Raw genomic sequence first — 26,227 nt, 5'->3', positions numbered from 1 at the left:
ACAGCATGCTATGGCTGGAGCAGTGTGGTTAGGGAGCAGAGAAGTCACAGGGCGCATGCAGTCTGATCCCTTTATCAAAGAACTCGGCCTCGGGGTCTCCCCTGACCCATAGCTCAGAAGGCAAGGCTGGAGAAGGGCCCTGGTGGCTTCCAACTGAGTAGTCTCCCTCCTAAGGACCATGTTTCCCACCAGGCAAGAGCACAGTATCCATTCCTTGTACCATAGCACAGCCTGCCTCATCAGTTTCGGGCCCTGGGAATTCAGGCCCTGGGAATTCACTGGGAGGTGAGAGCACAGGCATCTAGAGAGTCATCGGGCAGTCACACTACAGGGGCATAACTCACTGTGATGCTGTGAGGCTGGGTAGGGAGCCAAGAGAACCAGGCCTTGGCCCTACAGGGTTAGAGGAGGCTAGACAGGAATGGGAGCTGCAGGATCGGGAGCAGCTGGAACTGGGAAGGGACTGATAGCAGGAGAGATGAGAAAACTGACCCCACACAGACCTCAGAAAGTCTGGTCAAGCTGCCCGAAGCCAGAGGACTGCTGGAGGCAGACATCCTCAGGCCTGAGAATCTTCATAGGACTCAGATCCCCCAAGTACCTCTTCGGTCCAGCCTTCCATCTTGCCCAGATGCAAACATCAGCCTTAATAAAACACTGCACTTCCCAGTGGCTCCTAAGACAGTGAACTCCCCATGCCTGGAATGAACTTCAGCTGATCGCCACTAGACTATGAGCTTCCTGTTGACATCTTTTTAACCTCAGATAGCACAGACCTGGAATGGGATAGGCCCCAGGTGAATGTACCTGAGTGAGTGAGTGAGTGAGTTTGTCAGTCTGTCAGTGCATGAGTGAGTAAAGAATGAATAAATGACAGGCAAATGACCCAAAACTGAATCCCTTGCCACCAGATTCTAATCTAGGTGATATAGAAAGCAAAGTTCACTAAATCCAACTTTAAAAAAAGAAAAAGAAAAAAGTACCCAATCCTACCAGAAATAAAAGTATTTTGACCCTGAAAACAGAAGCTGAGGGCGAGGGAAGGGCAGGCCTGAGCCGGGCTAGAAAACACAGCAACAGGAAAAGGGAGAGTCTAGCAGAGACAATGTGGCAATCCCCCTGTGATGCATTTCCCTGCACCGCCCAGCCCAGCCTGCCACTCTGAGTAAACATTACCATTGCAGCAGAGAAACTGGTAAACAACTCAAAACTGCAACACCCTGTCCTCCCAGCTGGCTTTCCAGCTTCTCATCCAATGCATGTGCAAATGGAAATTCTTAGGTGGCTGAACTAACACTTTCTGGAGGAAGTGGGTGATAGATGGAAGTGGCCTGTCCAGGGTACAGGGGGTCTTTGGTCATGGCTACACATCTGGCTGGTGGGGCCCAGATGCCCCATGCTTAGTGCCCTGACTGTGGTCTCAGTGTGTTGCACTATCGCCTGGCTGCACTAGTTTCCCCACTACTCATCTGGGAAGCTAAGTGTTTGCCATAGACCAAGTTCTAAAAAAGACCCTGGAAGATTCAAGAGTTAGACCCTGGGTTCCAAACCTGCACACAAGGAGCAGGGACAGGCTAAACTGCTCCCCTCGTCCCAGGCACAGCATGACCCTCCTTCACACACAGGTGCCAACAAGAAGGGAGCAACCATAGCCACTTCCTCAAGGAAATAACTGGGACACCTTTGTCCCACTGCCATGCTGACACCAGAGACATCCTCACTGGCCTGTCCTAAGGAGCTGGTGTCCCTGATGTCTCACGGAGTCACAGCAACTGACTTCTCATCTCTAACCTGATGCAAGAAGAGCAGCCCCCTGTGACTCAAGAGTCACTCTGATGTGCAGGGTCTCCCTCTGAGTGACACCAGCTCTCTGAGACTTGCGAATTAGGAGAGGAAGGCACAAAGAAGTCAGTTGAAAGGGTCACTCTGCCACTAAGAGGCAGAGCTGAGACTCCAAACTCTGGAGGTCTCTTCATCTCCCTCGGGTTGCAAATCCCCCCCCCCAGGACCAGCATATTGTGTACCCCGAGCCACTGTGGGGGCTGGGGCACTGCATTTCACTACCTGCATGCTGCTGTGCTTTGTAGCAGAAGTGTGTGTGCATGAAGTGGAGATGCTAACACGAGAGGACAGTGGACGGGCATGGGGTTCTGCGGAGACTCTAATCCCCCTCCCAAGATGCCAAAGATCATAGCAGTGGGGGCTCAGGGGAGCAACACACACAAGAAGGCTGGGACAAAGCCTTCACAGCCAGACTGCTCAGGAAAACTTACCCATATTGCCTTGAGACCATTAAGGAGAGAAAACTGATTTATTAGCCAAGCCCAGTATGGTGGTTCACACCTGTAATCCCAGCATTCTGGAAGCTGAGACAAATGGATTGCCGTGAATTTGAGATCTGTCTAGGCTACCTAGTAAGTTGCAAGAGAGAGGACTATCAGTAGATCAGGCCACAGACCAGTCTTAACTGACAAGAGAGGTTGTAAACCGTCAGCCAGCAGCTCCAGGTCACAGACTTCTGGGGAAGGAAGGACCTATGAGGCCCTGTGTGTTCTGGCCTCAGAGCCCCCACTGAAATTCAATGCAGAATTCCATAAGCAAAATAGAAAAACCAGAGTGTCAGCATTTGGAAGGACTGTGACCTCACCCACCCCTGTCCCACCTACCCATCCCTACACTAATGGGGCTCTGCCTGGTAACCAAGGACACTAGAAGCCACTTCCAGGCCTACCTATGTCTGCTTAAGGAACTCCTTCCTGCAGGACCCAGCTTCCACTCACAGACACCCCACCCCACCCCCAGACCCTTCTAAGAAGTGCTTCTAGCTCCAACGATCTCCCCTCTGCCAAGAGAGCTCTGCAGTAACCCCATTTGTCCATCTTAAGATGGTTTGAATGGCATGTTTGTTCTGTCCTTCTGTCTGTCTTTGCTTCTCTGACCTTCATCTGCTACCTCCTCTTCAGAGAGCAACGGATGTCATTCAGCTCAGGTCCCCTAACTGTTCTGGTTACTCTGGTTGCTCTTGGGCCACAGCCTGCCTTCCTGATGTCAGACTCCTGGGCCTATGAAGCCATCAGAATAGCTGTCCAGCTCCTGTCATACCCATGCCAGATGCTCTTACCAGTTAATAATGACTAATTTCCAAGTTTCTACTAGGTCAGGCACTTGCTGGATTCTATGTAAATACTGTTAGCAACTATTAAGAACAGGCTATCTGCTCATGGGCACAAGAACTCTGCCTCTTATCCATAGCTGGGCCTCCAGCCCCTGGACAGTGACTTTCTGATAGAATAAAATAATATTATTATAGTTAATAGTTACTGCATTCTGCTCCAGGCAATACACTGTAGGCCATGCATATTTGGAGCTCATTAGGAGGAAGACTTATTGAAAACTAGTCTCTCCCTCCCTCTCTCCCCCCTCTCTCTTCCTCCTTCTCTCTTTTACACACACACACACACACACACACACACACACACACGCACACACACACACACAATTGAGGCTCTCAGCAGTCAAACAACTTAAAATGTACGGACGTAGGATTTAGACCCAGGCGGCTGAGTGTCAGGGCCTGTGCTCCATCCACTACCAAAATGCCTTTTCTAGCAGTGGCATCACAGTGAGGAGAAACTTCCAAAGCACTTGCAGAGTTACATGAGTGGGCAGGAAAGCAGAAGAATACCAGGTTACGCAACATTGAAGTAATAATGCAGAGAGGTCCCGGAAGCATCACCAGAGCTATTTATAGGCTCTCGAGTTCAGAGTTCCCAGGGAAGCCATCAAGGAGTCACCAAGTCTTTTTCTAGCAGATCAGCAGCAGCAGCTAACCTTGTGTACAGAGGCGGTGTACAGAACAAAGCTGACTGCTCCCTTCTCCCCTTGGGGAGAACCTCGTTGTTGAACCTGAGCCAAGTGACAGGACAGAAGCCAGGCTATCAGGTCTGCTTAGGAAGGACCCCACCCCCACCAGAGCCTCTGAGACCCTTCAGACCACAAAGATCAACCAAAGGGACCATAAACAACAGTGAGATCGTGAGAGGACCAGGTGAAGCCCCAATGGACTTGGAAAGGTGCACAGCACCCAGCAGGTGGAGTGTTTCTGTAGAGCCTTTGTCACTGTCAGACATGTCAGGAAGTTAGAGTTGTACCCACACTGCAAAGGGGGAAGCTTGGTCCAGGAGACCGCTGAGAATTGTCCAAGTTTGCTTGGAGCTTAGTAGAGGAGCCAGGCCCTCTATAGCAAACCCCCTCTTCTCTTACCAACACTTCCTACCCTTTATTGTTTAAGAGACAATTCAGGACAAGCCAAGGCAGTCTGTTTCTTAAAGACAGCTTCAACTATGTGGAATTCTTTAAAACTGTCAGACTGTACTGCACGTGACAGCTACCTGGTTCTGGTAAATGCAGTGTTTAGAGAACTCATCTAAGCTCTGGTCCTCCCCAGCAGCAAGCACCTGAGCCACCTTCTTTTTATCTGACCCTGCCAGAAGGAGAAAGTTGGCACAAGAATTCTGTGTGGACCTGGGCAAAATAGAATAGTCAAGAATTCAGAAATGTAGGAGAGAATGGACCATAAGAGAAAACTCACAACAGTGCCACCTGGAGCATAGAACCTCCCTAGGGAGCTGGGGTGTCTATGGTCCACTCCCCCCAAGAGGCCTGTACCGTACTAGTGTCTCACTTCTGGCCATCGTATGTCCTGTGTACAGGTTAAGGGCAGAGAGCTTATAAGCCCTGCACCACAACACCATCCATGAAACAGGAATCCTTGCCTCTCTTCCCTCCCCAGGCCCTACCTGCAGTTAAGAGCCTTGCTGTAACACAAAGGTTGATTCTTAACTGATGGAATGAACAGGGCTGGGAGCAGGATAGAGGTGGGTCACCTGACACACACACGCGCACGCGCACACACACACCGCCTTGCCCTTTAGCTGTTATGCCTTGGAATGGGGGTGAGGTTCTTGACTCAAATTGCCAGCAGGTCAACACCTATGTGGTTTATTACAAGGCGCAATGGTTTCTAATGTAGCAGCTGGGCTGAGGTTAGGTTAAAAGAAAGCATACTGCTGTGAGGACGCCTGCACTGGCGCCAACAGTACTGACTGCTGCTCCTGCATGTGAGAGCTGGTGCCTAGCTTGTTTTGTTGATAGATATCCTGAAAACAGGGTCCCAGAACAGGTACTACTCGGAAGACAGACAGCCGTTGCCACGAAAACCCTATGTGCACTTTAAACTGCTGTATCACAGAAGCCCCTCTCTGGCCCCATGACGAAGCACCCCTCCATAACCCTTCTTTCTACCTTACCTGGCATTGTGGAGGCGCCCAAGAGATGGGGTCTTGTTTCCAGCCTGATAATGGCATCAAACTGCCTGCCTGACTGCAGGTGGGAAGCAGATGCCCCCTACCAGTGGGACTGAGGGTTCAGGGATCGAAGTGACCAGAAAGCCCCCTGAGCACCTGAACTAGCTATGGCCAAGACTTGCTCTTCTTGCTAACTGTGAGCAGCCTCAGGTCTCCTGGCTCACTCAAGGAGCAGTCCCCACCCCTCCCTGGGGTGCCCCCATCACCCTATCACTGGCCTCAGCAACCTAACTACTTAAGCTAAGAGCCTCAGAGGGTGTGTTTACCCATCACCTAGCAACAGCAGCACCTTTAGCTCCAAGGTTTTCCTCTGAGATCAAGGAAAGCCAGAGCCTTCCTCCTGGGATCCCAAAGCTGTCTCAGAGAAGAACAAAGACAGAGAAGCAGCCTTTTGGTGCTCCTTTGTCTTCATGTCTCCAGCCCTGTTCTTCCAGTTCTGCTAGCCCCTTCTCAGAGCCGGCAATGTGAGCAAGGCAATGTCTGAACGACAGAGGAAGGGCAGAGAGCTTAGCAAGGCAAAGGAGCTGGCCAGCTCTGTCCTTCGTCTCTTTATTGTTGGCTAGTGGAACACTGGCCCTTCCACTGTGAAATAATCAAGTGTTTTACCGTCGCTGAAAGACAGTTCCCAGTGGAGCTCAGCTAAGGCCAGGAACTTCTCCAGGATTTAAAACATGAAGGGAAGGAAAAAAACCACAGCCTAGAAAGGGCAAATGTAGTAGACGATGGTAGTGATGGTAACATTAGCAGAGGCCCTCCTGCACACCAAGGCCCTGCTGTCTATATGCTTTCTGAGAGGCAGCTCCTGTCACCATTCATAGATGTTTTGGCAAAGCCAGAAAGCAAGTCCAGGTCTCTATCCTTCCAACCACAGAAGGGCTATGGTGCTCCTGAGGGCGATCTATGCATGTTGATTGCAGGCTAAGCACAAGCAACAAGACCACATTGCAGAAGGGTAGAGGCTCAAACGGTGCACTACCCCCAAAGACACTTAACCACACAGGTCCTTGAAATTGCCAGGAAATGAAGCCCAGCCTGGAGAGCTAGGTCTGCCCTTCGCTTGCTTTGAAACCACAGAAGCCACTGTGTGGATGTGAACTTTGGCTTTCAGATCTGTAAAATGAGGATGTCTCTGGGCTTCCCAAATATTAAGTATAATAGCATCTTTGAAAGGAAGATGTTGCAAGCAATAAAACAATATTCAGGCTTCACTAGTGGGTTCTGGATTAATGTTGTTCTCTTGCTAGTGACTGACTGGAAAACAAGGCAGGAAGATGCTCTGAGCTAACAAGGAAATGACATGACAAGTGTTTTTCAGCCATCAGTTATCCACCCACTCTACCTCCATCCTGTTCTCACCTGGGCATTCTCAGCCTTCAGTTGTACTCCAGCCAGCAAAAGCTCAGTTCCAGATGAGCCCTAAGTTGGACATAGGCTGCATCAGACTCACAAGTCAGAGCTCTGTACAGTCTGAATCAACAAAGCAGGTAGCCTGGCCCAGCCAGTGGCTCTCACTGGCACCGTCACTTGAGCTATATGGGGACTGAACTGTGGTAACTGTGACCAGTTCAAGAGGTTAAGTTCAAGCTAAGCATAATTAAAGATATTTCTACAGTGAAGAAGGAACCACGATTGGTCTTGGGTTGCTTTTCAACATTCCCTCTATATGACTCAGGGCAAATCGTTTCCTCTGTCTGGCTTCAGGGAGAGTGGCCCAGCCAGAATGGTCTCAGGAGAACCTCTGCATCCTTGAGCACTACTGGACTGGCCAGTGGTGGGATATAGGGGGATCTCTGAGTTCCACATGGTACCTTTCCCCAGTTCAGGACTGATCCTGGGCTGGAAAGGAATAAAAGTGCCCTTCAGTTCTTCTTTCCATTCTCCTCAGATTGTCTCTAACACTGATGGTCTCCAGTCACCACTCACAGCCCTAAAACACACCTACCCCCATCAATCCCTGACCCTGGCACACATGACCGGCAACATATCTGCTTCTTGGAAGGCTGACAGCCTTACATTTCCAACCTCTCCCTGTCATAGATGCTTGTCTAGAGGCTTCAAGAAAGGGCAGAGCATGAGCCACTAAGTGGGAGATTTAGAGTCTACAGCATAGTGCCATGAGGACAAGAGTTGGGCTCCTCAAACACAGGCAGGTGACAGTCTTTTAGTCTCTCTTATAACCTTGAGTGCACAACACTGGCTAGACCTTGCCTTTGACTCATGATGACATTTCACTGCTGATCCACACAGGAGTCATTAGTAACTTGTTAGCTAGTTACTTGTTTAAGAATATATCCATAAATCTACACAAAAACTGGAGCTTAGCAGTAACTATAACATATATAATAATACATATATCTACATACATAAAAATCATGAGATTTTTATTAATATAATATATATTCTATATAATCATGAGATTCCTCCATTGCCTCTCACATGCACACCCATGCCCCTGCTGAAGTAGACGGGTAAGTCTCTTTTGCTTATTAATTTAACAAAAATTGGCTGCACTGCACCCATGTAATATCTGAGGAGCCATGTTAAGTGCACTCTGCTGAGGTAAGCACTGCCCATCCCAGAGTCCCATGTCCATCATTCCTTTGCTTCTTCACGAAAAAGAATCTGAGCTACATGGAACCTGTTGGGACTTTATCCTTTATTCAGTTGCTTATGTCCCATTTTTAATTTGATAAAACTTGTAGTTTGTTTATTTTGACTTCAGTATGATATTTTATTGTGTGACTGAATTTGCAGGCAGGTTCTTAAAAGCTGGCCCAAGACAAAACTGAGATAGGATCATTAATTTATTCATCCAGCACTACTCAATATTCACTCTATTCCATGCATTGTAGGAGAGTTTGGATGCAGCGATCAACAAGACAGTTACAGTCCCTTGAAATTACAACTTGCAATTTTGACATCATTCACTTTCTCCTGCCTTTGTTTACAAATGAGTACTGAATGTTTTGGATATCCACAACCAAGTAGCCAGCAGCTCATGATGAGTAGACAAGACCCAGAAAGGTGTGTAGAGTGCATATTTTCATTGTTCTCTCTGTGTCTGGGCTTCTAGCATAATCCCTTGCCTGTCATGGGTATAGTCAATAACTGCTGAATTAGTAACAAGCAAAAGAAACCTATCCCATCTACCTTAACTAATGCAGTAGTGTATACACAAGTAGAGTCCATGAAAAAGAATGAACTGATGGGAAGGGCTTGCTGAATAGATGCTCTTAATATCCTACTGCCTCCTCTAGCCTTCTATTCCAGCAGACAGCCCGCCCTGTTTAACCAAATCCCAAAGGCACCTAGCCCACTGGCAAAGCAGTCTCGATCTTCCAAACGCATACAGAATCTTCTCTTTCTTGAATAACCTTGCCTCCCCTCCAAAGTTGCCTACTTCTATGTAGCTCCTCCATTACCTCACACTTGCTTCCAATTACTGGCCCCTTTCCATCATCCAAGTCACAGTTCGGGTGTAAGCTGTCCAGAGGGGTCGCCCACCCCAACTGTCCTGACCCTCTCCCTTGACACTCTCTCTTCACTCTCTTCATCCAGACACTCTCTCTTCTCGGTCTGCTGTCCTCTGAAGACTTCCCCAACCCTGTGTGGTTTTTTTCTTTCCTGACTTATTATCTGGGGTAAAGCCCTTCAAGGGATGTAGCACTCAATTGTCTTGTTTGGGCACCTCTCCCAGTGTGTTGGGATGAATGTTTGACTCCAATTTCTTTTTGGATCAGGGTCTGGCCCAGTATGGACATCCCTCATACATCTACTTCTTAGCAGTTATTTAATGCTAGCCAACCTGGTTACCACACACTCAGTTTTGGTAATTTTTAATCTGGATCTAAGTTAAATGAAAAGACTTTGCCAGTTTGTGTGTACACTGCTGTTGGTATTGCTATATCCGGACTAAGTATCCATAGGACCAGGTACCCTGGTCTGTTCTCATCTTCATCCTGAAAGTTGTCTCCCTTCATCCAGCCTGGTGATGACCAAGGAAAGACTAGAGTGAGCAGAGCCCAGAGATGAGTTCAATCTTTTGTAGGCACAAGCCAGATACTTAACATAGAAAAGAGACCAATACAATTTTTATTTGTCAATTCTAAATAAAATTTTAAAGACAAACTCTTAAAGAAACAGAAGGAGACAGAGACCAGGAAATGGTGACTGTTCAAACAGAGAAGAGTTGTAGAAGCAGGAAAAGGTGTCTGTGAGTGAGCCAAGCACCAGAAAGCTCTTTTTATTTCTTGCCTAAAGGCAATCAATAGAAATCAGAGCTTGTGGACTATTGTACCAGTCATCCATAGTGACATCAAAGGCCAAATCCCTTCAGCAGATTGCAGACTCCAATGCAGAAGGAAGGGAAAGCAGGAAGGAGCTCCCCTCCCATCACTGCCCCCAACCCCCCCCCACACACACACTGTTTAATGATAGCAGGTATGTCCACCTAGGATTCCCACACACCCAAGGCTTAGAAGAAGCCTTTTCACTCCTAAGTGGGACCAGAAAAATCCCCAGTAGGAAATGTACAGGATTCTGCAGCTTCCTTCCATCATCACTGGTTATTCATGAACTCTGTACAGTATTGGCAAGCCAGACCCTGTGTAGAGGCTTAAAGCTTAGACAGCTCTCAGGGACTCCCTATACCAGACCTTAAAGGGAAGATCAAGAAGGTTCTGAGATGCTCAAGAGATAGGAAACAGTCAGAGAATGGTGTAAGCCTTGCAGCTCAGACAGAATGGAAGCCAAGGACTACCACAAAGACCCTGTAAGCATAGCAGCTTACAGTTCTGCTCCAGGGAAAGATTTCCCCAATGTAACAGCTCTACACAGGCAGAGGAGGGTTTCCCCAGAAAAGTTGTTACAGCTCTGCTCAGGTTGCTGGAGTGTAACAACTCTGCTCCGCTAGGGGAAGGTTTCCCCAGTGAAAGTGTTACAGATCTGCTCTGCTCTGGCTCTGGTGAAAGTGGTTAGGCTGGGCTTCACTCGAGTAAAGATATCACATTCACACAACAAACCTCACTCAAGAGATGTATTGGGAAGGAAAATTCTAGGAGGGTGGCTGCCTTGGGTAAGAAACAGCAGCAAACTGAACAGGGTACAGAACTTATATAAGATTTCTTGAGGGTTGGAACATTCCAGAATAGCGTGGGATTGGTGAATTTTGGTGGTTTGATTCTGGAGCAAGCTCAGGGATTAGTGGCATTTTGAGCTCAGGAATCTCCGGGATTGGGAGGATTCTGTGCTCAGGGATTGGTGGGATTTGGCAGACTGACTCTGGACAAGCCCAGGGATTGGTGCAATTTCAAGTCCTGGTCCTGGAGTCAAATCAGGGTCAGAGTGTTTTTCCTTGGCAGATTTCACCCTACAAATGTGAACCTGGGCATCACCCTCCCTTTGACCCTTGCCTGTAAGAAAAGGAATAAACATACTTTGCACATGAGTTTGTATAGGCAGCACCCATGTCTGATTCTCTACAGCTGCATGTACATTGAGTGCACATGGGAAGTGGATGAGCAAATGTCTGTGCTTTTTTTATGCACGTGTGTCACTGCAGAAGTAAGACCGCACTCTCAGAAATGTCCTAGTATCCTGGTAGACTTTTGTTTGAGTTTGCCTGTTTTATTAGGTATAATCCACATGCAGCAAACAACTCTGTAAATACATCTCTCAGTGAGGGTCTAACACATAAATACTGTGTAACCAATACCCACAGCAAGTTCTAGAAATTTCTCAATAGTCCAGAACATTCCATTGTGCTTCTTCCTATAACCACCCCACCTCCCCAATACTAACACTGTTCTGACTGTTAGCACCCCTAAACTTTACCTGTTGGTTCAATGTCATTGAACAATACATACTCTCCCGTGTTTAGCTCTTTTGTCATTATGTCATGAAGTTCATCCATGGCATGTCATTTATGCCTGAGCTTTGCAAAGGTTACTATGACATTCTTGTGAGAAAGAATTGCACAAAAGCAACTTAAAGGAGGAAAGAGTGATTTGGCTCACAGAATGGGGGGGTTAGCTGGAAGTTCCTCAGCCATGTGTGCTTAGGCAAGAGGTGTATGTAGCAGAGACTGGTTCGCTGCTTAGGCTACTAGGACAAGGAAAAGAATGTAGGGGAAGTTTGGGGCAAGATGCCCTTTCTAGGCATGCCTCCAGGATCTAACTCCTCCAATGAGGCTCCACTTTCTAACTTCCACCAGTTACCAATAATGCTGTTGTACTATGGATACATCAATCAGTTCATCCATCCATTACGTGAAGAACTTGCTGGTGGGCTATAAACTCTAGCAATGCTTTGGCCAGGGCTACTGATACTAAACACAGGCTGATTTATGATTTGGTGACTCAGTAGATCTTCTGTGGGACATAATCGCTACTTACAACTGGGAAGCAGGTCCCTTTACTCACCTTGCCATTTTTTCCTTCAATTACAGGATCCAGACAGTGACCAACCCCTGAACAACCATGGTAAGCTTGGGTCCCCAGGCCTTTGAATCTTAGCGACTGAGCCACTCTGTCTGGCCATCATTCAACAGAAAGTACTAGTATCCATAAGTTGCAGGATTTGTTCTAGAAAAGCCTGGTCTCAGGCCCAAAAGGTCAAGAACAGCGACTCCCAATCTATTCTTTGAGCCAGGCCCTATGCTGCACTGAATAGGGCTGTGGCAGTGGCACGGCCAAGATTCCTATCTCACGGAGTTCATGCTACCAAGAATTCGGGGCACTGGTACTTTACTGGTAGGAAAGAAAACAGCTGCGAATTCCTGTTTAAAGGAGTCAAATGAGTGAATAAATAGAAAGCTCCCAATTTTAAGGGTTTTACCACCTCCTATTATATTTCCTTAAATCATTGACGCCTACCCCTGATATCCTATACATCAGCAAGACAAATGAACAGGGAACAAATCAATAGGAACAGATCCAGAAGACAATTGCTCAAGCCCTCTCAGGTTAACATCTTATTTGAATCACAAGTTAATAATGATCAGAAACAATAACTCAGCTAGTAGAAACAGGGCCTCCTTTGTACTTGGGAGTTTAATGTAACAGTAGCCCCCAGGATCCCCAAGGAGCACCAGGCTTCCTGTGGCTCTTCCTGTGTGTGCCTCAGTGAACAAACCCAAGAGCTGCCAAACCAGAATGCAGCTGAATTGGCTCCAAACACCTGGTGGAAAGGAAGTTGAAAGGAAAGAGCTTCCTGGCTCAAGTAGTGGGGGGATGGCTGAGAAGCCAGGCTAACTAGGAAAGTCACCTAGCAACAGCAGGGGTGAGGGAGGAAGGGAGGGAGGGAGGAGGGGAGGAATCAGAGATCCTGAGCAGCAGAGATCAGGAATAACACTCAACACCAGAAAGTCAGCCCATCCATGTGACCGGTGCTTGGGTGGGGGCTTGCTGCTGAATACTAGCAGTGGTGTCCATTTGGTTCAGAAATGAAGGTTGTGGGGGAGGGTCCAGAAGTGAATGGGACAGGAGCCCCTATTGTCACACAAAGCCCCTTCCTGGAAGCTTTGTCTAGAAGCAATGGGCAGGACAAATGGACAGAAGGAACAACCACAAGCAGGGAGGCTATTTATGAACTTGGACTAAGTGTGAAATTGCATCCCTTCCTGAGAAGGGAGGCAGGTGTTCCCTGAAAACAGCCAGGATGCAGGGCAAATGACTCCTTCCAAAGATTGGTTGCTCTCCAAGGAAACAAATCAACCTCATGTCCCCCGAAGCAGGTGTTCAAGAAACAAATCAGACCTTAATAACTGAACAAAATACTGTGTCAATGACCACAGGAACAGAACGGAACAATTCTGAAGAGTTAGCATGGGAACTTTAAAAGCAGGACTACCTAGCCTTATTAATGACCTGCTTTGTGACAGGTCCTAACAAATTACAGGCAATACCTTGTCACACTCATATGCCCACTGCTGGGCCACCATGGAGTTAAAACTGTCCATTAAGGAAGCACAAAGTTTGGTCTTTCTTATTGACAGTCATTGATACCATTGTTTATGTGGCACAGGCCTCTGACAGACACCAGCCTCAGCTTCTAATGAACAGAAGAAAAGGGTAGTGCCAGACATATGCCTTGTATTGCATTGTTTGAGGCAGAATAAAGAGAGCGAGGGAAGGATGGGCAGGGTGTGTCCTTAAGAGAACAGGGCCGAGAACGGATGGGTCATTTCCCATTTCATGGATGTTCACTGGGCATCGGCTGTGGGATAGGCTCTGCTCTGGGCACTGGAGACACAGCAGCAGTGTACACGATAGCCTGCATGGTGGCTTCATTTCCATTTGGGGGGGGGGAGGAGAAAGAAAACACACAAGTAGGTCAGAGATGATAAATGCTTTGGGGGAAAAGCAAGCAAGGAGGGAAGATAGGAAACATGGATGGTCACATCTTGTACAGAAAGTTCACCGGCTGTGGGAGCTGTGGAAGTGGGCCATGTGGCTGGGAGAAGAGAGCCCACCTACTGCTGTCTAGCCATGTTTCTTACCCAGCTCCCCTTGGGAGCAAGGTCCCAAAAAACTCCTAAGTTCACAGCCTGAAGGAAAGGGACATGAAAAGATCCAGAACCTATCTCTGATACTGACACCATCTAAAGTGGATGTATAATTGTTTGTTTTAGGCAATGTGAACTCCCTGGTCCCAAACTCATTCCAACCCTCTGCTATCAGATAACGAGTGAATACTCTCCCTAGATAACAGCCAATCACATACTCTCTCTTGTTCAAAACTTTCAATGGGCAGGGCGGTGGTGGTGCACACCTTTAATCCTAGCAATCAGGAGGCAGGGGCAGGTGGATCTCTGTGAGTTCGAATCCAGCCTGATCTATAAGAGCTAGTTCCAGGATAGGCTCCAAAGCTACACAGAAACCCTGTCTTGAAAACCAAACCAAACAAACAAACAAACAAAAACTTTCCATGTCCCCTCACCACTCTTAGAATAAATGCCAAACCCTAACATGGTTTTCAAGCCTTCACAAAATGACTTTGTTGTCCTGCCTCCCAACAGGCTTTGACCCACCTCATCCTCCAGGATACTAGACACTCACAGCACACACACACCCTCCACTGGCCCGGAGCCTGTTCCCTGTCTCTGCCTATAGTGAAGTACTACCTGCTCAGGAAACCTTCTCCAGCACTCCCCACACAGTGTCTCACCCAGCACATACCTTCTTCCTCCTGGTAGGCTGTCATTTGTGTCCTATTAGCCTCATCCCCAGATTCTAATCTCCTTAAAGACAAAGACCATGCTGGGGATGCACTGTGTATTAGACTAACTTGGAGATGGGAACATCGTGATACAATCTACTCACAAGTAATCATCAGGCCCGTTCTACACATTCACTATGTGAAGAGGCAGAAAATTAAGGCAAGGAACTGAGGGTGTGGCTCAGATGGTAGAATGCTTGCCTGGTGTACAGAAAACCCTGGGTTCCATTCCCATCACTGCAGAAACCGGTGGTGGTGCATGCCTCTAATTCCAGCACCAAGAGGATCAGAAGTTCAAGGTCATCCTGATCTACATATAAAGCATGAGGCTATCCTGAGCCACATGATCTTGAAATCCGTTTAAAAAATAATTATCAGAGAAGCAACTTCATGAGAAGAGTAAACTCCAATGTTCTATAACATGAGTCGGGAGGTGCAATTGATGACATATGATGTCCTTAAAGAGTTAGTGAGAGAATTCCAGATGTTCTTAACACACACACACACACACACACACACACACACACACGCACGCACGCACGCATGCACGCACACACGTCTTACATGAGAAACATAATAATTATCCTGATATTATTATCATTATGTATTAAACACATGTGTTGAAATGTTATACTATACCCCATCAATACAATTATGTGAATTTTAAAAATATATTTGCCGGGAGGTGATGGTACACACCTTTGATCCCAGCATTTGGGAGGCAGAGGCAGGTGGATCTCTGTGAGTTTGAGGCCAGCCTGATCTACAGAGCGAGTTCCAGGACAGCTAGGGCTGTTATACAGAGATACCCTGCCTCAAAACCCCCAAATAATAATGATAATAATAATGATGATGATGATGATAATAATAATAATAAATAGGATAAATGATATATCACATATGTCATGGTAGGTGCCCAAGTACATGCCTGATGAGCCCAGTAGGGACAGGTCACACAAGGTAATAGTTAGAGCAAGTTAGGGCAAGACAATGGGAGGTAGCACGGGCTGCCAGCTCAACTGAAAAGTGGTTATGAAAGGTAGGTAATTCTGGGCAAGGGAGGGGAGATGGGTGAATAATACATGTTCATAAATCTCACTCAGCCTTGCCTCCAGGGATAATCCCCACTAAGGAAAACCTTCACCATGGCAGAAGACTGTGGGCCTGGGCAGGGATGGGCTCCAAGTTCTGATTGCACACTCCTCCCCTCTGTCTCATTCTCCTTGCAGATATCACTGCCTTCCACAAACCCCGAAGGCCCCTGGAGACCTTCAAAAAGGTGGGGATCCCCATCATAGCCGTGCTGCTGAGCCTGGCGGCCATCGCGACTATAGCCATCCTCAGTGAGTTACAGCCCTTCCACGATTTTCACCCCACCCCACCCCCAGATGTGACAGTATGCTCCCTCAGTATATGGCAGCCCCTGTTCTCACCCTCGCCCCCTCAGTAAGTCACAGCCCTTACCCCTCCTCCCACTCCCACAGCCATAGGCAGGTGATCTGCACAAAGCTTTGGGTTGGGGGATGAATCCACCCCTGCCTTGGGGGGAGCCTTCTAAGTGAAAGGGGAAGGTGAGTACATCCCCCAGTTCTCCCAGATGGCTTCTCTTCCAGATGGTTGCTATACACGTGGCACCCATTCCAAACCCACACAGACAGTTGCAGAGGTGCCCACCCCTAGCCGCCTCCTTCCCATCTTCTGCAAACTGACAGCTGGTGGAGGGGTAGGGTGGAGCAGGACTGAACAGGGTGCCTGTGAAACCTTACTGTCTGGCAGGCTAGAGAGCATTTCTGCCTATAAAGAGACAGAAGGCACCAGGGAAGTGGGCCAGGCAGATGGAACCCTCTGCCCACCTCAGCTCAGTCTTCATCACAGCCAGATCATTAGCCCTGATGTTGTCTGGGGCAGCCCACTCTGTGACAATGATGCCCACAGTTACAGCAGGGATTACAGCATAGGAGACAAGATTAGGAATCTGGGGTGGGGATCTTGGCTCTACCATTTGAACCTGTGTATCCATGAGGTCCATTGAGCCCTTCTACCATTACATGCCTTTAAGCATCATGAGCAGTAATGAGCTTCCTTAGGTGAGGCACCTGGATTGAAATGCTGGAATGGGACCCTGGGTGCGTAGTGCCTGTATAGCCCGGGCATGGCTGGTCTTTGGAGCTATTAGGACATTTGCACTAACAGCAGATACCACCCATTGGATGGCACACAGAGATCCTCTGCTTTAACCCTTTATTCTACACTTGGACTTTGAGGCTGAGTCCACAGAGGCTGGCACAGGACCCCAGTTTCCCAGTTAAGCAGGTCCTCATCATAGTAACAATGGGTATCCACAAGTGAGACACCACCTCGATCCTTGAGAGCCTGGGGTGTTTGTGAGACATATAAAACCCCAAATCATTTCTTCTCAACATTGGCTGGCCCAACCTGATGTGGCAATGTTAGTCAGCTTTCCACTACTGTAACCAGCTCCCAAAGGTTGCCCTCTGAACTCCAGTTAGACACATACAACCACACAATAAATAAATAATTTATTTTTAAAATTGGCTGCTTGTCTCCAGCCAGCCTGACTTTCAGAAGAAGCAGCCTCTCTCTGCCTGCCTGACCCTCTCTGCTCCTCCCTCATGTGCCTTCCAGTCAAGGTGGTTCTGGACAAGTTCTATTTCATCTGTGGAAGTCCTCTGGCCTTCATTCCGAGGGAGCAGATATGTGACGGCCACCTTGACTGTGCCTTGGGGGAAGATGAGGAACACTGTGTCAAGAACTTCCCAGAGAAGCCTGGAGTGACAGGTGAGTCCAGGTACTGAAGGGCAGGAGCAGAGGGAGAAGTATGCTCGTTGTGGTCTCTGCCCACACCTTTGTCAGGTTCTAGCCCTGCTGGGAAAGTCTCCAAAGGCAAGATCATGGCAATCTACCTTTAGATCCCAGCACTGGACAGGACACACATTCAGAAAAGATTATTTAATGGCCTTGAGGGGACAGGAAAGTATAGGCAATGCTGGCTGTACCTGCTTGGTTTTGAGAAAGGGAATAGAGTGCATGACCTTGGACAGTTCCTCTTTGATATCTCAGTGAGACTAGAAACATGATCACCATGTCATTTAACCGGCTAGCCACTCTTTCATTCATAGTGTTTACTGCAGCATGCTAGGGAACGGGACAGAAGGAGATACTGGAGGAACAAATGTTTCAAGTGTAAAAATCGTAGTGGCACATGCCTTTAATCCCAGCACTCAGGAGGCAGAAGCAAGTGGATCTCTGTGAGTTCAAGGTCAGCCTAGTCTACAAAGTGAGTTCCAGAACAACCAGAGCTATAAGAGAGCCCAAGATAAAGGAATATCAAATATTTACTTGGAAAACACCTACACATGACAATAAGGTAGAGAACAACCACAGTCTTTTGTCCAGGGGCGCTGGAAGCTATGATCAGATCTCTGACCACCACATGAGAGACAGAGAGACAGAGACAGAGAGAGAGAGAGAGAGAGAGAGAGAGAGCATGTTTCTTCTCTCCACTTTTCAGTCTACATGTAGCACCTCAGACATGCCTAAAAGGGCTGGTACCCTAAAAGCTATTGGCTGAATGAATTCCCACAACAACTTAGCCCAGAAGATAGGTAATGAGACCCTTTGTGGGGCTGGGCTGAGTGACTTCTTGTATATTGGCTATTATTTAGAAAAGTCAAGTGCCCATGGACTCCTGCTGTGCTAATACCAGTAGACATCTTCACTTTAACTCCCTCTCTGACCTTCCATGGAGAAGCTACCAAGCCCCTAGCTGAGATGTTTCCTCAAGCTGAGCAAGCTATGTAGGCCATGGTAGAGCAATTATGTCACTTATCATCAAAACCCATACCTATACTAGCAAAAAGAGAGGCTGTTATCATTGTCCCTGGGCAGCTAGTCGGGCTTCCCCCTCGATGCCTTCCAAATTAGACTCTAGTCAACTAGAAGAACTTCACATGATGTTAAACATGTCTTCAGTTCTTGGTTGGGAGGAGGATGGCAGGTCTAAAGGGCCCCATGTTCCAGCTGACCCAGACTTCTTCCCTCCTAGTCCGACTCTCCAAGGATCGATCAACCCTGCAGGTGCTAGATGCAACCACAGGGACCTGGGCCTCTGTCTGTTTTGACAACTTCACAGAAGCACTGGCCAAGACAGCCTGCAGACAGATGGGCTATGACAGGTACACAACCAAGGCTATAGGAGACTCACCTCACCCCACAGCCTCTGTTCTCTTTCTTGCCTGCCTTCTGTCCTTCCTCCCTTCCTCCATCCCTCCCCCACTCTCTCCCTACCTCACATCCTTCCTCTTTTCTCCTCTTTCTCCATTTCCCCTAAAAACACAGGCATGGGCTTCATATAGAACTGTGTTTGAGACCTAGCACTTTCACTTATAAGTTGCACGAAGGTTAATCTCCAACCTCAGTTTCCTCTAGAGTTAGCCAGAGGAAACTATGCCAATCTTACTAGAGGAGAATGGAGCCCTGTTCTCTCTCCTTTTCCTTTTGGGAGAAGTCCCTGACCATAACACAAAGCCTAATTTACATATGCAAAGTCCTCTTGGTTAAAATTTAGCTGAAGGAAGACTGGGGGTGTAGCTCAGTGGTAGAGAACTTGCCTGGCACATGCAAAGCCCTGGGTTCCATTCGCAGCACTGGAAAACAAAAATAGCAAGGACTTGACTGATTTGGTTGGGGCCTAGCAGCAGCAGCAGCAGCCCCAGCTCTCTCAGTGAACTGCAGAAGCAGGTCCAAATCTGGAGTGGATGGAAGGTACATGAAGGGTAATTAGCATTACATATATTTATATTCCTTTGATCTTGGCAGAATGCTCAAAGCGCAGTTATTATTAAATCTGTGTTACAAGGTTCTGAAAGAGTAAGTGGCTTGCTTAGGCAGAAGCTGGGAGGTAGAAGACTAGAATCTGTGCCTGGTGGCATCCCTGATGACTGGACACCACAAGTTTTCAGTGTCTTTGTACACGGGGAATTCTCTACTTGCAAGGCTTTGTCAGTGAAAGGATAACTGAGAAATGATCACTCCAGGAGCCAGGTGTTCTGCTGCAAAACAGGGTCACCCTCTCTGGCAAACTTCCTCAGGGCTCTAAGGGACTGTGCCCAGAGATAAGACAGAAACGACTACTAGATAGACATTGCCAGTTGATCACAGAGTTCTCTCCACGATCCCTAAAGCAGCCTCAAGGTTTTGTCCAAGAGATGCTTTGGGCAGCCAGGATGAACCTATCTGTCCCCTCTGCCTCCTAGTTATAGTTTCTGCTCTCTCCCCTGGTGTGTGGGGGGGGGGGGAGATGGGACTCTCAGCACCGCCCAGAAAGGGACACCCTGTCACCTTCATTTTAAAGGACAGCAGGAAGCATGCCCAGCACCTGCTGTCCCCCTGTACTCCTGCAGCTAGCCCCTCCTCCACTGCAGTCCAGCCAACTGCAGCGTCAGCTAGACTGAATGCTGCAGGCTGAGTCCCAGTTATGAAACCTGGTGGATTTCCTGAGGTTCTTAAGGCGGCAGCCTCCCAGAACTTGTGCCGTTCTGCATAGCACAGAGGCACTGAGCCACCTGACCTCTGGGGCTTTATGATATCAAAGTTCATTAAATTACTCACCAGGCTATATTTGGTGAGCAAACTTTCACTCTCCCGGGTATGTTTCACCAGCACCCTCTGTCCTTGGTCAGAGCTCTCTGCTCAAATCTCTTTCTTTCCCCTGCCTGGATGGGGAGGAAACCTTTCTTATTTAAGAACACAAAACCATAGGTAGTCCAGTGTAGGAGGAACTATCCGCTCGAGCATCATTTTATAAAAGAGAAAAAAAAAAAAAAAAACAATCAGGACTCAGAGAGACAGACCCACAGAACCTGCCCACAGTCACACACCAAATTGGTATGAGAGCCAGCATATAAGAATGTAGTTAAGTCTTGAGGATGACCTGGTCATTCCACTCCAGTGACTGGCTCACCCAGGAAGTGTTTGCTTTCCTACTTGAATGTGGACCAACTAGCCTGGGATATGGATTGAACCCAGATATTTATGCAAAACTGGTACTGAGAGGAGAGATTTGGAAGAAGTAGGTTCTGGCGGGAAAAAAAAAAAAAAAAGGCCAGAAAACAGAGTGATTAGGGACAGCTTCCTGGAGGAGGAAGATTTAAATTCAAAGTTTGAAAGAAGGCAAACATGGACTAGCAGAAGGGAAAGGAGAGGGCGGTCCAAGCTTAAGGAAGTGCCACCTACACCTGGGCTCCTATGAGAAAATGGATCCAGGCTTCTCCTATCTTGAAAACATTATTGAAAATAACCAAGGTCCCCTTCTTAAAAATCAGATATCCACATCCCAGTTCCCTCCGTGCTAAGATGGGAGTTCATCTGGGTCTCGTTTCTTCTTTGCTCCCAATGGTGTGAACCTAAAGAGCTGCTGGGGGCATTTGAGACAGGAACAAAGCAGGGTGTGAGGAAAACAGACCCCTAGTTAGTCCTTCTGCAGAGCTCTGGGTTCTGGACCAGGAGTCCCTTTCCTAGAAAGCAAGACCATGGCAGCCTGTCTTGGGCTGAATTCTGCCTTAATGCAGAAATATGCCTGTGACCCAGCAAAGCCAGCCCTGCCCACTGGTCCAGTCCACCTGTCTTGCCCTGCCTCCCTCTCCCTGGAATGGGGAGGGGGTGTGTCTCACTTCAATCCCCTCCAGCCTCTGCCCCAGCTCACGGTTCTCTCCCTACACAGCCAGCCCACTTTCAGAGCAGTGAAGATTGGCCCAGACCAGAATCTCTCTGTAGTTCAAGTCACAGGAAACAACCAGGAACTTCAGATGCAGAATGGAAGTGGGTAAGTGAAGGGATGCCTTCTCATCTACCAAGGTTAGCGAACACTGGAAAGCCACTCAGACAACAGGAAGAACTAGCCAAGCAGCTCATTAAACATCCAGGGTTATGGAAATCCATTTCTGGGTTCAGAGGGTATTCTCTGTTGACTTTTTTTTTTTTTTTTTTAATATAATGTGTGCTGTCCTGCTCAAAGGCAGAGGAATGAACAATGACCTTCTATCTGTCTGAACAGTCCAGATTGTTCTTTCCACAGCTACTTCATGTTCCCTAATGAGTTGCCTGGTAGGTGAGAGTCCAAAAGGCATGCTTTGTCCTTTTCCATCACTTCGTCAGGTCAAAGCAGCACCTTCTGATGCTCCAAAGAAGGTTCCCTAGCCCTTTGCTCCGAAGCCTTTGCCTCATCACCTGTTAGAGCACAACTGATTGCAAACAAAACCTGCTGCCAGGGAGCAAAGACTCAAAGAGCAGCTGACTTCTTCTCCTTCAGGACACAGGACAGATGCTTGCCACAGCTGATCTTGAAAGGGACAGGGCTAGTAGGAGAGTGGCTATCTGTGTGTTTCCATCAAAATCCTGTTCTGTTTGAAAGGGCTGCAATGAGCCCAGTTGTAGCAGGCTTTCTTTTAGGTCACCAACCAGCTCCCAAATCATGACATGCAACACGAAAACTTATTAGTTATGAGTGCTTGTCCTTATCTTACGCTTGTCCCACTAGTTCTTATAACTTAACCTGTTTCTCTTCGTCTATGTTTTGCCTCTGGGCTTTTTAGCATTCTTTCTTTCTGAATATCTTATGTGCACTGCTTCTCCTGTCTGGCTGGTGGCTGCCTGGCATCTGGCCCCCAGCAGGTGTGTCCCTGTCTTTCTCCCACATATTTTTACTCTCTCTCTCCTCTCCCCCTCCTTCTCCCCCTCCCCCTTGTCCCTTCCCTCCTCTCCCTCCTCTTTCCACTCCTTCTAGATTTCTCCTACTTATTCTGTCTGCTCACCAGCCCTGCCTATCCCTCTCCTGCCTAGTTATTGACCATTCACCTTTTTATTAGATCAGTCAGGTACTTTTGCAAGGTAAAACAAATGCAACACAACTTTACATAATTAAACAAATGTAGCATAAACAAATGTAACACATCTTTGCCTAGTTAACTATTCCGCAACACCTGGTACTGCTACTTTCCCACCCAGGGGCTGCCTTTGCACTGGGCAGGGCTCCATACATGGTAGGCACATGCACAGCAATGGGGGTGTGAATCAAATTGAACCCCACTGAATATTAAAGCAGTTCCACAGGCCCATGATGAAGGTCCCGGGGTTTCCCAGTATTGGGGGACAGGGTCAAACCAGCAGTGTCACAGGGCTGAGTTCGAGCCTGTATCTTTCTTTCAGGACCTGCCTTTCCCTGGTTTCCCTGAGCTGCCTCGGTGAGTATACCCCACATCTGAGCATGTAGGGCCTGAGCCAGCAGTGGGCAGGAAGAAAGGCCTTCATCTTCATTGCTCTCCTAGTCACTAAACCCTAGTGTTTGGGCTTGTAGATCAGCATTCCTTCAAGTGGTTAATGCTAAGAACTCCCTTCTACCCTCTGCTCACAGCCCATGGCCTGAGTATATTAGATTTTTATTACTGTAATGAAATATTTGAGGCAGGATAACATTGTAAAGAAGAGTTTTGCTTAGCTTATAGTTTTAAAACCTGGAGGTCTAAGATCAGAAAGCCACCTTGGTTTGTCCTCAAATGGGACCCTAAAGCTGGTTGGTGGATCATTATGGAATATGAACGAAACAAGGAACCAGACAGTAATTGGGGGGGGGGGCGAAGGGGGGCCTTGTTTTGTCCTAAGTTCTCACGGGTGCTCAAGGAGCCCAGAAAACTGGTTATCCCCCTCAGAGGGTGGCTACTCTGATGACCTAAGGGCCACTAGGCCCCGCCTCTTAAAGGGCCAACTGCCTAATCACTACCACACCAAGGCTAAGTTGCCTCCTTTAGGGAGGCACACTCTAACCATAACCCAAGTGTTCCAGAGATTTTTAAGTGGATCACTGCTGGACAGAGCTTTATACAAAGACCATGGGAAGCAGTCCAGAAGAGTCTAGACGCCTTCCCCTCCCCACCACCTTGTGAACCAAGAATGAGTGAGCAAGGGGGCAAGATGAATGCAGGGTGGGACCAGTGTTTGGCGGGCACAGGGCCAGGCAGAAGAGAGATGGTGGGGAGTCATCCCCCTTGGAAAGATCAATGTGGCATGGAGTATCCACAAGGCCAGAGAGGCCCGGAACAGGGCAAGGAGATGGCACTGGAGACTGGTTTTTTGTTTTGTTCTGGTTTGGTTTGGTTTTTTGGCTTTGCCATTAGATTGGTTTTGTTTTGTTTTGTTTTGTTTAATTATGGGATGGGTATGAGCATATACATGCAACACCTCTAGAGACAAATAGAGTTAGTCAGACCTCCCCACCTGTACCCCCAATCCTGGGAGCTGGAGTTACAAGCAGGTGTGAGCTGTCTGTTGTGAGTACTGGGAACCAAACTCAGGTCTCTGGAAGAGAAGCAGGCATCCTTATTCATGGAGCCATCTCTCCAGCCCCGACACTGAAGACTTTAACTCAAGTTCAAAGGTCAGATGTGAAAGGTAGATCAGAAGGAGACAGGATAGCCATTGGGCAACCTTCCTTAACAAAGGGAAGTTTCTAGAACTTTTATCTAATTTCCTGATACCAAAGTAACTTGAGACTATCTGTTTACGTGCACACGAGGCGGAGGGAGTTTGGGGACTGTCCTGTTTGGTCAGGGCTTTCGCAATTCATAACTCTGCACCCTTACTTGTTTTGAAGATCATAAATTGCAAACACAATGGACACACCCATGTTTAAAAGTCTAAATTCCTAAAGTGTGTGTGAAATGTTTCTGTACCCGGATATTAAGTTTCTCTGCCGATGCAGTCAATCAAACCAAGTCGTTAAAAGTCCAAATTTAATGAGTAAAATGTTCCTGATTGTCTCCCAGCCCCCAGTGAGATAAGAAGGAACGGGAAAACCACATGGCCTTTCCTTAAGAGGCAAGTTAAATACCCTGTAGGAGTTGTCTTGAGCATCTCTGGGAGGGGAGGAACCATGGTTTCTCAGGCTTTCTCAGATTGGGCAGGGTTTGGAGCAAGAGCCCTACCTCCTTCACGTGGAGCTCCACCCAATTGGGGTTTCAGGGAAACCTGTGGTATCATGCTGGTTATCTTTCCAATGAATGATTCAGAACTGGCGGTGGCAAGTGAGTGGGTTCTCCCCATCCAATTCCATTCTTGGGCCCTGCTCCAGGGCTTTGGGGAGCAGGAGGCTTCCCCAGAAACCTGACTTCTCCCTCTTCCCTTTTTTTCTGTCCGGTCCAGAATGTGGAAGGAGCTTGAAGACTCCTCGTGTGGTGGGCGGGGTGGAGGCCTCTGTGGACTCTTGGCCGTGGCAGGTCAGCATCCAGTACGACAGGCAGCACACCTGTGGTGGGAGCATCCTGGATGCCCACTGGATCCTCACAGCAGCCCACTGCTTCAGGTAAGCTGTGAGGAGGCCAGGAGGGATGGAGGCCATGGAGGGGCCAGCCTCCTGACTTGTTTCCTGACTACAGCTCCCAGTCTCTCCTGGAAACCATTGCTGGGGTGCAGCAATAAGATACTGGCCATGATGTCCTCGTTAGGTACTGTGCAGAGAGTGCTGGTCTCCAAGGCTGACCTCTATTGGGTGAAAAACCTCAGATACCCAGGGTCCTCACCCCACAGTGTGCCCATCCCACTCGTGCTACAGAAGTTCTTCCTGCACATCCCTGCTTCTAAGAACTTGACTCCTCCTTGCCAGTCTTCCAGAAGATGGCCCCCAGAGTCTAGAGTCGCTACCTATGTCTAGAAACTGAACCAAGTATAGATTATCGTGTGGTCCAGCAGACAGGGGGAGCAGTCCAGGCCTTAGGAAAGGGTTACACTCGGGCCCTCTTTACTTCCATTCATCCATTCCATTCAGCATCCAGTGAGTACCAAGAACCACACACCCCCTTCAGATTCTGTGCATCACATAGACCCCATCATCACCTTCAAGATATCTTGGTCTAGCTCAAGTGTTTTTTACCTTTTTGAGATGGACAAGAGCTCTAAATACACTCCTGGGGAAAGTTCCCTGTGCACAGGCAGGGGTGGGGGTGGGGAAGAAGAAAGAACATTAAGTTCATGACTCAACAGACCACAATGCAAGTAGCATAGACAAGACCAAGGGTCGGGGAGAACCTGACAGGACTCCAAAGCCCAGAAATGGGGCAGCCTCTTCCCAAGCCTCCAGGTTGAAGTTTCCTTGAAGAAAAAGAATTATCTCCTTTTATAATCTGGCTCCTCAGACTGCTCTTCTCTACCACTTCTGTCCCCCATCATGTGACCTCTCAGAGCATCAGCAGACCTGGAGACCTAGCCCCAGGCAAAGCCTCAGTGTGATTGCCTTCCGCCTGATCTAGCCATCTCCATCCTTAGGAAGTATCTTGATGTGACCAACTGGAAGGTGAGGGCCGGCTCAGAGAAACTGGGCCACTCTCCATCCTTGCCTGTGGCCAAGATCTTTGTCACCGAACACAATGCCCTATACCCCAAAGAGAAGGACATTGCCCTCATCAAGCTCCAGGTGCCACTCACATTCTCAGGTGAGAGGTGGTCCCTGGGAATGGAGCCCCTCAGATTTTTCTTACTCCCATTCTGCTGAGCAGCTTAGACACATCCTGTTCCTTCTCAAGACTTCAGCTTGCCCATGGTGTCCAGCTAATATATCTCTGGTGCCAGAGGACCTG

The 26,227-nt window shown here is 48.0% G+C and overlaps 2 protein-coding genes across 3 annotated transcripts in view; one reads left to right on the top strand and one right to left on the bottom strand.

Moving 5' to 3' along the window:
• Smim35 (small integral membrane protein 35) overlaps positions 1-5,435 on the bottom strand; it is a 53,307-nt gene extending 47,872 nt beyond the window's left edge. Inside the window, exon 1 of the mRNA XM_051197312.1 lies at positions 5,310-5,435. Coding sequence (XP_051053269.1) covers positions 5,310-5,316 — 7 coding nt within the window. The 5' untranslated portion in view covers positions 5,317-5,435. The remainder of the gene's footprint in view (positions 1-5,309) is intronic.
• Positions 1-26,227, top strand: part of Tmprss4 (transmembrane serine protease 4) — a 32,035-nt gene that overhangs the window by 2,573 nt on the left and 3,235 nt on the right. The window contains exons 2-9 of one of the 2 annotated variants that reach the window (XM_051197298.1): positions 11,812-11,845; positions 15,812-15,925; positions 17,229-17,381; positions 18,649-18,778; positions 21,325-21,426; positions 22,809-22,843; positions 24,798-24,957; positions 25,917-26,083. In XM_051197298.1, the coding sequence (XP_051053255.1) occupies positions 11,812-11,845; positions 15,812-15,925; positions 17,229-17,381; positions 18,649-18,778; positions 21,325-21,426; positions 22,809-22,843; positions 24,798-24,957; positions 25,917-26,083 (895 nt within the window). Of the gene's footprint in view, positions 1-11,811; positions 11,846-15,811; positions 15,926-17,156; positions 17,382-18,648; positions 18,779-21,324; positions 21,427-22,808; positions 22,844-24,797; positions 24,958-25,916; positions 26,084-26,227 lie in introns of those variants that run through there. The other variant, XM_051197299.1, reaches the window with a different exon arrangement.

This window comes from Phodopus roborovskii, unplaced genomic scaffold (assembly GCF_943737965.1).
Source record: "Phodopus roborovskii unplaced genomic scaffold, PHOROB, whole genome shotgun sequence".
NCBI lineage: Eukaryota > Metazoa > Chordata > Mammalia > Rodentia > Cricetidae > Phodopus > Phodopus roborovskii.
Note: the sequence above shows the minus strand (reverse complement) of the source record. Positions and strands in the feature narration are given on the sequence as shown.